General features: G+C 42.1%; 1 protein-coding gene across 1 annotated transcript in view; it reads left to right on the top strand.

The window, feature by feature from the left end:
- KCTD19 (potassium channel tetramerization domain containing 19) overlaps positions 1-12,434 on the top strand; it is a 29,464-nt gene that overhangs the window by 7,699 nt on the left and 9,331 nt on the right. Inside the window, exons 3-5 of the mRNA XM_036897573.2 lie at positions 9,096-9,246; positions 10,004-10,195; positions 11,377-11,508. Coding sequence (XP_036753468.2) covers positions 9,096-9,246; positions 10,004-10,195; positions 11,377-11,508 — 475 coding nt within the window. The remainder of the gene's footprint in view (positions 1-9,095; positions 9,247-10,003; positions 10,196-11,376; positions 11,509-12,434) is intronic.

The following is a 12,434-nucleotide window of genomic DNA, read 5'->3' as shown; positions in this document are numbered from 1 at the left end:
ACCAACACAGCAAGCCCCAGCGTGCCTCAGTGCACTACCAATTGTGCCTCCCCAACACTTCTTAAAAGAAAAGTGATATTTAGGTTATATAGGGATGGGAATATTTCATAATGCATGTTTTTATGGGCATTCCTTAGTAAGTAATGGTTATTGTTTTTATGTTTTTATGGACATACCTCTTAATGGTTATTGTATAATTGGAATCAAAGCCTTAACATACAGCTGGGGGGATTCCGTTCCCCGACTTCAAGCTCTACTACAAAGCCACAGTAATCAAGACAATTTGGTACTGGCACAAGAACAGACCCATAGACGAATGAACAGAAAAGAGAGCCCAGATATAAACCTAAGCATATATGGTCAATTAATATATAATAAAGGAGCCATGGACATACAATGGGGAAATGACAGGCTCTTCAACAACTGGTGTAGGCAAAACTTGACAGCTACATGCAAGAGAATGACACCGGATTATTGTCTAACTCCATACACAAAAGTAAACTCAAAATGGACCAAACACCTGAATGTAAGTCATGAAACCATCTTAGAAGAAAACAGGCAAAAATCTCCTGAATATAAACATGAACAACTTTTTCTTGAACCCATCTCCTTGGGCAAGGAAAACAAAAAGCAAGAATGAATGAATGGGACTACATCAAACTAAAAAGCTTCTGAACAGCAAAGGACACCATCAGCAAAACAAAAAGGCATCCTACAGTATGGGAGAATATATTTGTAAACAACATATCCAACAAGGGGTTAACATCCAAAATATATAAAGAACTCACACGCCTCAACACCCAAAAAGCAAATAACGTGATTAAAAAATGGGCAGAGGATATGAACAGACAACTCCCCAAAGAAGAAATTCAGATGGTCAACAGGCACATGAAAAGATGCTCCACATCACTAATTATCAGGGAAATGCAAATTAAAACCACAATGAGATATCACCTCACACCACTTAGCATGGCCAACATTCAAAAGACTAGGAACAACAAATGCTGGCTAGGATGTGGAGAAAGGGGAACCCTCCTACACTGCTGATGGGAATGTAAACTAGTTCAACCATTGTGGAAAGCAATATGGAGGTTCCTCAAAAAACTAAAAATAGAAATACCATTTGACCCAGGAATTTGACTCCTAGGAATTTACCCAAAGAAAACAACTTCTCAGATTCGAAACGACATATGTAATCCTATGTTTATCACAGCACTATTTACAATAGCCCAGATATGGAAGCAACCTAAGTGTCCATCAGTAGATAAATGGGTAAAGAAGGTGTGGTACGTATACACAATGGAATATTATTTAGCCATAAGAAAGAAACAAATCGTATCATTTGCAACAACATGGATGGAGCTAGAAGCTATTATGCTCAGTGAAATAAGCCAGGCGGAGAAAGATGAATACCAAATGATTTCCCTCATTTGTGGAGTATAACAACAAAGCAAAACTGAAGGAACAAAATAGCAGTAGACTCACAAACTCCAAGAAGGGACTAGCGGTTACCAAAGGAGAGGAGTAGGGGAGGGCGGGTAGGAAGGGAGGGAGAAGGGGATTGAGGGGCATTATGATTAGTTCACATGGTGTTGGGGGGGGTCGTGGGGAAGACAGTGTAGCACAGAGAAGACAAGTAGTGACTCTGTGGCATCTTACTGCACTGATGGACAGTGACTGCAATGGGGTATGGGGGGGTAATATGAGTGAATGTAGCAACCACATTGTTTTTCTTGTGAAACCCTCATAAGAGTGTATATCAATGATACCTTAATAAAAAAATTTTTAAAAGAGTAAGCCTAAATGTGGCCCACAGGAAGTCTAGCCTGACATTTCCAGGCAGAGTTTTTGTTTCTCTGCTGTCATAACAGCATCAGTTCCTCTGTACTAATTAATACTAATTCTGTTTGGGTTGTAATTCCTGTCTTTCTCCCTCACTAGCCAGTATTCTTTTCATGTTTGCATTCCTAGCATCTCTCATCTCATCATTATCATCTTGGCCTGTAACAGGTGTTTAATCTGCTGAGAGAACATTAAATGGTGTATCCAAGATGACCTGTGAAGTCTGAATCTACTTCTGCAGGGTGAGGGGGCTGGAGCTGGCCATGGAGGGGCAGGCTTGATGTGCTGAAGCTGTGTTTCACTAGGTTTCTTTAGCTGATAGCAGCTGTTCTGCACATCCTTTTGTTCTATCAGCCTTGCTTCCCTTGAGTTTCAGAGAGGTGCTGGCTCTCCTTGTCTTTACAAGGCAATTGTAGATTTGCAAGCTACTCTGAGCTCCTTTACCATTACATTCTATCCAACCGCCCACATCAGAGCATAAGGCATCTCTGAGCACTGCTGCCACTTTGGAAAACCTCTGTTAAGTCCCAAATCTCTGCCAGCAGTGCATTTTTCAGCCATCATTTTGCAACCACACACACACATACACACTTGCCCCCGTGCCATCAGTCTCTTCGGTTTCATACTATCTAGGCCAAAATCAACACTAGCTATCCTTGTGCTAGCAATTAGCCATTTGAACTCAGGTCTATATTTTCCTAAAGAAATCCTCCTCCTAATAATTGTCTGGGTCATAATATATGAAGAATGAAAGTCCCAGAACTAATATTCAGGCAGATGGAAGTGGAATTGAAGTCCAGCCACACACACTGTGGCAACTTCAGTCAGCAAAGTCAAAGGACAGTTGGAAACCTAGGCTCTCTGAAATGCTCTTCACTCACCCAATCATTCATTCACTCATTCCTTCTAAAAAATGTATCAGGATCCCACAGGCACTGCTCTGAGTGCTGCAAATACAACAGAGAGCAAAACAGGCAGGGTCCTCATGGTCTTGGAGGTTATATCTATTAGAGGAAGCTGGCTGTCAGTAAATAAATAAATAAATAGGTGTTAGAACAATAAAGCAGGGTGAGAGGGTAAGGAGTGCTTTCTGTGGATTCTTACAACACCTATGGCTTCCCATGAGTAGAAGGACTTGTATTTCTAGAGGTCAGAGGAAGAGTTGGCTGAGAGAATTTAGAGAACAACCTAGTTGAGGTGCTTGGGCCTAGTGCTCACAGCATGACCTGACTGATAGAAATTGTGATCTTTGTGTATTTGTTTGATTTTTTTCTTTTTAAAGATTTGTCAAACATACCTTTCTTCAAGAATATGGCACTGCTCACACTTTACATTAGTGGAAGTGGTAGGAATTGGAGACTTCATTTCTACAAAACAGATCATCCCTTCAATTAGCACATCTCTCAAGCTAGTTGGATTGTCATTATTAACCTGCCCCAAAGGACATTCCTGGATACCAAACAGCACCTCCAAATATCCAGGCCCATCCTCAGACAGGCTGTTCTCCCAGGTGGGGATTTCCCTCCTTGAGTATGCCCCTCCCCAGGGACCAATTCAGAGGGCACCATTGTTTCCTGCACTAAGATAGAATCTTGAAATTTGAATCTGCAGGTGAAGTAAATGGCAGTTTAAGTTCCTGTGATGTGGTCAGGTTGGCATGGGCTTGGAATGGTCTTCTGTCTCTTGCAGGCTTTGCCTAGTTTCATTCTCCTTTCTTGCTATTTCACCCAATGTCTTTCATTTCCATCACCAATCAGACCTAAGCTGAGCCCTTTCTTCCTGTCATCCTGTCTCCTTCTCCTTCTTTGTCTCTGTACCTCTCCCCTTAGAACTTCCCTTTGAACTCCATATCCCAAGTTGGAATCACTCTGTTCACTGTCCTCTGAACTCCCTTGGCTCTACCCGTATGCTGGCTTTTCCTGTGCTGGTTTTGGATACTTAGCATCTTTCTCAGTTTTTATGAACGCAGTCTGCTTTTCTGCCAGCTCCTTTTGGGCTCCCCCATGTCTCATTTTGCTTTTCTTTCCAGAAGACTCAGCTCTCTATCCCTCCATTTCTCTTAACACAGCAGCTCTGAGCACTTACTATATACTAGATTCTAGACTAGAGGTTGGGGGTGCATCAACCCAGTCCCTGTCCAGGAGCCTTGCTAGAAGGGAGAGAACAGAACTGAAAAAAAGCCAGAGGCCCAGATAGAGAAGTTTGCAGGGGTACATGGGAATAAAAGAGGAGAGAAGTATTTTGTGAAGAGGGAACAGCATACATAACATTGAGGAGGAATCACAGAACATGATCTGTCTTTGGAGTTTTGTGGAGTTTAATGTCAATAATGATGGGGTAGGGAGAGAAAGAATGGTGGGACATGAAGCTGGAAAGGTAGTATGGGATCTGACCACTGAGAAGAAGGAAATTAACATTTGTATTCCCTTTAATTCTTAACAACACCTTCCATATTTTATTATCTCCACTTTGCATGTGAGGAACCAGGGCTTGGAGACATGAATTTGGATTTGATCCCATAGGTAATGGGGAGCAGTGAAGCTTTTGAATACGGGGAATAGTTTGGACTCATTTGTGTGTTTGAAAGATCTCTGTGTGTAAAGTAATATATGATGAAGGGCAAGAATATACAATGGGGGAAAGTCTCTTCAATGAATAGTATTAGAAAACTGAACAGCTACCTATAAAAGAATGAAACTGGATCACTGTCTTATCCCATACTCAAAACTAAATTCAAAATGGATTAAAGACCTAAATATAAGACCTGAAACTATAAACTCCTAGAAGAAAACACAGGCAATAAGCTCTTAAAAATCAGCATTAGTAATTTTTTTCTGGATATGTTTTCTCAGGCAAGGGAAACAAAAGCAAAAATGAACAAGTGGGACTACATCAAACTAGAAAGCTTCTGGACATCAAAGGACACCATCAACAAGATGAAATGGCAACCCACTGTAGGGGAAATATATTTGCAAATGATATATCTGATAAGAGCCTATATCCAAAATTATATATAAAGAACTCACACAACTCAACACCAAAAAATAAATGATCCAATTAAAAAATGGGCAGAGGACCTGAATAGACATTTTTCCAAAGAAGACATACAGATGGCAAACATACACATGAAAAGGTGCTCAATATCACTAAACATTAGGGAAATGTAAATCAAAACCACAATGAGGTATCACCTCACACCAGTCAGAATGACTAATATCAACAAGACAGGAAATAACAAGTGCTGGAAGGATGTAGAGAAAAAGGAACCCTTGTACAGTGCTGGTGGGATTGCAAATTGGTGCAGCCGCTATGGAAAGCAGCATGGAGGTTTGCCAAATAACTAAAAATAGAAGTGCCATATGACCCAGCAATTCCATTTTGGGGAATTTACCCAAAAGCAAAATCACTAATCCAAAAAGATGAATTTACTCCTATGTTTATCACAGCATTATTTACAAGAGCCAAAATATGGAAACAATGTAAATGTCCATCAATAAATGAATGGGATAAAGAAGAAGTGGTACATATATACAATGGAATAGTACTCAGCCTTAAAAAAAAATCTTGCCATTTGAGACAACATGGATAGACCTAGAGGGCATTATGCTAAGTGAAATAAGTCAGAGAAAGACAAACACCATATGATTTCACTTACATGTGGAATCTAAAAAACACAACAAACAAACAAAACTGAAATGGATTCATAAACACAGAGAACAGACTGGTGGTAACCACAGGGGAGGGGAGTGGGAAAATGGGTGAAACAGGTGAAAGGGAAAAAAATTGATAGTTTGGTATCTTGATCAAGGCGATGGTTACATGAATGTATGCCCGTGCCCAAATTCATCAAGCTATAACTCAGATTTCTGCATTTTATTGCATGTAACTCAACTTACAAAAGTAACCATAAAAAAAGATGAAAAGTTAAAAAAAAAAAAAGAAATATCTGTGTGGAGAGGACCTGGGAAAAAGGGAATCATGCCTGAGGAAAGGGAAAGACGAGTACTGGTGGAGCAGAGAGCAAGAGATGGACTCAGGGCTTGCTGGCTAACTGGGTAGAGATGGTGTGAATATCACTCAAGTCACAGTCCCTCATTTATTCCTTCAATGGCTTCTCTTGACCAGGGCAATAAATCAAACTCCTAAACCCAGTTTACAGAGCTCTTCACTCCCTGGCTTTTGTTTGCTGCTCAAGATTCTTCTCGCCTACTCCCTCAACCTCCATATACCTTAAATAAGGGCATATTCAAGGCACAGAGGCAGGTGGCTCAGTATACATCTCTACCTACTGTCCCCCCACCCTGTCTTTTCCCTCCTGTGCACACTGATTTCCTTTCTTTGTCTCACTTCTCCTCACAAATATTGCCATGTTATTATCTCTCATCTTAATTAAAGAATCCTGCTCACCCACTGATTTAGTCTGTCCCAACCTCTCAGTCAACTTCCTGACACTTCATTTTATTCCTCTTTGCCTGAAGCCAACTACTCCCTCATACGGAAACTCAACTGCCACCAATTTCCCTCCTCAGGATAGCTGACAGATTGACATAAAAGCTAAAGTTGTCTGCAATCTCAAGCAAAGAGGAACAAGAAAGCTTGGATCACCTTCTAATGTTGTGGAAAGATATCCCAGGGTTCCTAAAGGTCCTGAAATGTCATAACCAATGCTGGTTCTTATCTCACTATATGTAAATTGTTGGCTTCCATGTTTTTCTCAGCTTTCCCCTCAGCTGACAGTTCTGAAGTCCAGGCATGGTATCTTACTGTGGCCCTGGTGATAATGCAAGTATTTCTCAAGTGAATAAATGACAGACTCTCTTCTGGTGTTTCACACATTCACTGATCTCTCCCATTGCTCAGTGCCCCCAAGAAAGTACTCCCTGTGATCCTGCCATTGTCCAGTCCTTCCACATGTCCACCAGTTGCTCAAAGTGGGGAAGCTTCTCCCACTTCCGTCCCCTGCTTTTGCAGACCTTTGGCAGCTATGTGAGTACAGTTTACAGCCATGGCCACCAGAGGGCTCATCTCAAAGTTCTGGATTCCCCAGAGCAGCTTCAGAAAGCTTCACCTAGGAATTAGAAGTAGGTTCTTTTACGACTTTCATGCTGAATCTGAGGTATTCTGTTTATTATCAGGCTCTCAGAGAAAATGTTGTTCATATGGTACCTTTCCAGGACCACCTTTCCAGCTGTCTCCAAAAATATCTTGGAAAATACTATTTTCTTTTAGAATAGGGACAGAAAAATGGGCTTGATGTTATGATAATCTGCTCCCCACACCACAGGACTTTTAAGGGAGAATGGGTCCTTGAATAGGGGTAGCATGAAGATACCCAGAGCATCCTCTGCCCCAGTTTCAGACCTGCCTAGCTGGGTTGCTCCGTTTCAGTCTCAGCCCATCCCTGGTCAACTGCTCTTTAAAGCAGGGAAGCTCTGGACTTGGAAGACTGCTTGGGCAAGCCACAGATCCTTTGACTCCAACTGCCTCATCTGTAAAATGGGAAGGCAAACACCACATCTATCTCATGGGGCTGTGTAAGGGTAAATGAGCGAATGTATGTGAAAGTGCTTTGAAAAACTGATACCTGTGCCACCTCTATTTCTCTACTTAGATCATGTTCCAGAATTAAGGTGAATACAAACAATAAGCAGGTCACGACAATTATAACTGTTCAAAAGGGATTTTGAGTTTTTTAACAGTTGAGGGGAAATGATAGCAGAAAATCTCAAATTTTTAAAGATTAAATATAAATTACTCTTTAGATTGGATAAATTTCTATTAATCAGCATAAAATTATAACCCAAAAAAAGATTGTTTCAGAAATCAGAAGAGGCCCAACATCACTAATCATCAGGGAAATGAGAATCAAAGCCACAATGAGATATCACCTCACACCTGTCAGAATGGCTATTATCAAAAAGGCAAAAAATAACAAGTATTGGCAAAGATTTAGAGAAAAGGGAACACTCTTGTGCTCTGTTGGTGGGAATGTAAATTGGTGCAGCCACTATGGAAAACAGTACGTAGATTCCTCAAAAATTAAAAATAGAACCTACCATACAATCCAGAAATTTCATTTCTAGGTATTTATCCAAAGAAAATGAAAACATTAATTCAAAAAGACATGAACCCCTATGTTCACCATAGTATTATTTACAATGAGTAAGATATGGAAGCAACCCAAATGGAATGGATAAAGATGTTATACACACACACACACACACACACACACACACACATATGCATAGAGGAATATTACTCGGCCATAAAAAATAATGAAATATTGCCACTTGAGACATGGATGGACTCAAGGGTACTATGCTAACTGAAATAAGTCAGACAAGAAAGACAGATAACATGAGTTCACTGATATGTAGAATCTAAAAAACAAAACATAAAACAGAAATAAACTCATACATACAGAGAACAAACTCGTGGTTGCCATAGGGAATGGGCAAGATAGATGAAGGGAATGAAAAGGCATGAAATTTCAATTGTGAAATAAGTCACAGGGATAAAAAGTACAGCACAGGGAATATAGTAAATAAAATTGTAATAACTTCATATGGTAACAGATGGTAACTACACTTATGGTGAGCATTTTGTAAATTAAATCACTGTTAAATCACTATGTTGTAGGGGGATTAAAGATGGTGGCATGAGAGAGTGTATATCAATGATACCTTAATAAAAAAAATTTCAGCTAAAGGTCCAAGATAATGTTGTGAGTGCTAATGAAACAGCAAGTCAAGAATAGGAAGACCTTCATTTCAAAATAAAATGTAATGAATAAGAAGTTGATCTCTATTTGTTCTGTCTATAGGAAGTTTTGTTTTAAGAAAGGGAGGACTGCAAAAATCCGTGAAGTGGCCTAAGTTTCCACAAAATTCTCTTTGAGAATACCTGTAATATCCCCCCCAAAGAAACCTTTTGGAGTTTCTGATAAAAGTTATTACTTCTTCTGATTTGTAGAAAATAAAGACACAGATCCAAGACAAAAAAAAATCACTATGTTGTACACCTGAAACTAACATAAAAATTTTTTGAAATCAGAAGAGAAATAATCCTTTAAAATTTGAATATCAGCCTGTCATGTTATAGACCTAAAGTTTTACATTTTTGTGTGATTGACTCAAAATTTTCAAAACACTTAACCAAAATAAGTTGCATACTATTTTTCCTAGTATTTTGCTCTAGAATTGGTAGATAGTTACTTGGTTTAGAATTCTGAAGGCAGTGATTTTCTTTATCAGACTCTAGATAATCTGAAGAAAGGGAAACACCACCTACGTGTGCGGCCTGCAGACATACCTGTTGCTGAGAGAGCATCTTTGAACTACTGGCGAACGTGGAAGTGTATCAGCAAACCCTCAGAATTTCCTATAAAAAGCCCAGCCTTCACAGGTATCACCACAGGTTGACCCTTTCTGAAGCTCACACCAGCTTCCCTACTCCTCACTCTAACAGAAATGGCTTCCATCCAGAGAGTACCCTGATTCCTGAACTAGTTCTAGATGAGTTCTCTACCTCCACGTCATCTCCTTTGATCTTGTACCCTGCCACATACCCTTTCCATGGCCACTTATCCACTGAAATAAACATCCTCCTCCACATTCATTCCTCTGCATACCTGTTTGGGCAAGGCTGGGCTACATTCCTCCCCTTCCTAGTAGTCAGGGAACTCTATCAATCTTTCAGGTCACCTCTAACCACCACACAAAAAATGTCCCCAATGATCTCTGTCTGATGGATACCTTGTTGCATAGACTGGCCTATCTGGGAAACCAGAATGCCATTCATGATTATTGAACAGTTATTTTAAGCTTTCAAGAGAGTCAAATGATTTAATTTTGTCTGAGTCACAATGATTGGTTTGATCAATTGGAAAGAGCCAAATATGTCACCAATATGAATTTAATGACTTTAGGTACATAAACCAAAATATCACAACAGGTCCCACTATCCTTCCTTGTAGAAAAAATAGATTTCCATGTCCTGCCCACCATACTCCTGTCAAACCTTAGGGTTACATCTGAAAAGGAGGCACTTGGCAGGGACTATCTCTGGGGTGATCTGTCCTCATCCTCTGGGGCCCCTGGGTCAGTGAGAGCTGTGCTGGCCTCTGGGAGGTATTGACACCCCTCTGCACATTCTCTTCCAGTTCTACATGATAAGGCACCTTTGGGGCTCATGGACACACCACTGTTAGACACAGAAGAGGAAGTGCATTACTGCTTCCTGCCCCTAGACCTAGTGGCCAAGTATCCAAGCCTGGTAACTGAAGACAATCTGCTGTGGCTGGCTGAGACTGTGGCCCTGATCGAGTGCGAGTGCAGCGAATTCCGCTTCATTGGTGATTACTACATGTAATGGGGTGGGGACTGATAAAGCCTATCCACCCCTCCCCATCCCACACATCATGGAGGCCCAGCTTGGTACATAGGGCCTCAGGAACTTCCCTGGACAGAGGTGGTGGAGGCATGACAGCCTTCTAGGAGACCATCAGATTCCCAGCATTAGACTCCCATGAACCTCAGGGCTATTTTATTTCCTGTTCACTTGAGAATGGCCTGGGTGTAAAGGGGCACTGGAAACTACCTGTGTTGGTGTTAGGGACCACAGCACTTGGTGTGAAGAGCAAGGCTCTGAGCTGAGCTCCAAAGTCAGCTACTCTTCTGGTCTGCCTTTATGTAACCAACTGGGCTCCAGATTCAGTTCCTCTCCCCATAAAATGAGGAAATAGGGTCGTGTCAAACTAAACTCAGAATAAAAGGGAAGGTGGGTGGATGGTGAAAGGGTTCCCCAGCATCACAGTAGAATTGTATGCGTAAGCTAGGGGCCTAAGTAGGGATGCAATCTTTAATCCTGGACAGGAAAGAGCCTCCCTGCCCTCCCCGCCCCAGGACAAGCTCCAGTGGGGGTGGGAGCTGAATGTCTTTTTTGATCCCACGATACTGCTGCCGCCTCATAGAACAGGGCAGGAAACACCCAATGTTTACTAGAGGCCCAAATGCCTGGAACCCCAGCCGTTCACATTCATAGTCACCTGGAAAGTTGTCTGTGATGTGTTTCTGAATGTCCAAGTTGATTCACACAGGATGTTAGCATTGGCTCCATCTCTTCTCCCACCCTGCAATCCAGGCAGGGATAAACTGCAAATGCCACCTGCCAGCACAGGCTCGGCTGGGCTCTTCCTCTCTAAGCGGCAAGACAACTCCCTCTTTTGGAATGACCTGCTCTTGGGTCAAGACTCACAGGGTAAGTCTCAGGGCCAGTATGCTCAACAGGAGGGCCTGGCCTGGGAGCCCCAGGTCAGGCCATGGGAGGCCACACCCATGGACTCAGATACAGGAAAACAGTAATTTGGGGTCTTTCATCTTGAAAACCACAGACTCAAAGCTAATCTAACGAGGTATGTTTAGAACAAGGAGAGCCTAGGATAAGTTGCAGCACCAAAAGCCTGCCAAAACCTGGATCTACAGTTCAATCAGAAATAACCTTGTTAACTCATTGTGTTTCCCTTTGCTTTTCAAGTGAATTTTCTCCACTCACAGAAGATTTTACTACCAGATAACTTCTCCGACATAGATGTATTAGAAGCACAAGTGGAAATTCTGGAAATCCCTGAGCTCACTGAAGCTGTAAGGTTGTCCCGGATGAACATGGGTGGGTATGTCACCAGGGTAGCCTTGTCTTTGCCTTGACACTCTGGGACACTCTGGGCTTGGGCTGGAAAAGCCAAGACAAACATCTTCCTTCCCACAACCACTTTGGGCTTTGGGTGGTGGTGAGAGAAGCAGATGTTTTGGCTGATTTAGAACCTAAGAACAGGAATTTTAACTGAAACCCTGTGTGCCCTCTGTCTGCTCTGCCTCCCATTGACCTATGGGCAGCTCAATGCAGGTGAGGTGGGGAAACCAGGCCAGAATGTCCTGGGGAGGGAGGTTGGGCCCAAGGGCAGGTTTCCTAGGGGCAAAGGAAGTCTGCCTTGCTTGTGGAAGTACTGAGCAATTGGGAACTTAACAGCACCCACCTGCCACCCACATCCCTTCTCTTCGAGGCACAGCTGGAGGGCATGGGAAATTCTTGAGCAAATTCCCCACTAGCATTTCAGTTATCCAACCCACCCAAGATTCCCTTTTCCCCCTACTCTAAAATCACTGACTCTAAAATACCTATCTCTGCCTGCTCCTGATACTTTCTGACCCTGGTCCAATCCAGGCCTTCATGCTCCCAGCTCTACTTCATTTCAGTTTGCTCCTTGTGTTTTTTATTTGCCTTTTGTCATCCTATTCCCCAAATCCGGCACATCTGTGGAAGCTCTGTGCATATTGCAGGGAGCTAGCTACCTCAGTGTGGCTTCAGCTGGCATTCTGAGATTGTACAGAACTGTCTCACACATATACAGTTTGACCTGTGAGTCACCAGACATTTCTCCCATGGGAATAGGGCCTTTCCCTGTGTTTAGGCCCAGTTGTCCCAGGCTCTTCCCCAGGCAAATGGGAGTCCTATCCTACTAAGGGTAGTGGCATCCTGCAGCAGGTCTCAGGAGCCCATCCCAGGGTCTTACAATCCACTTAAGAGGGTGTGAG

The sequence above is a fragment of the Manis pentadactyla genome, chromosome 15, assembly GCF_030020395.1.
Source record: "Manis pentadactyla isolate mManPen7 chromosome 15, mManPen7.hap1, whole genome shotgun sequence".
NCBI lineage: Eukaryota > Metazoa > Chordata > Mammalia > Pholidota > Manidae > Manis > Manis pentadactyla.
This window is presented reverse-complemented; position numbering and strand designations above follow the sequence as displayed.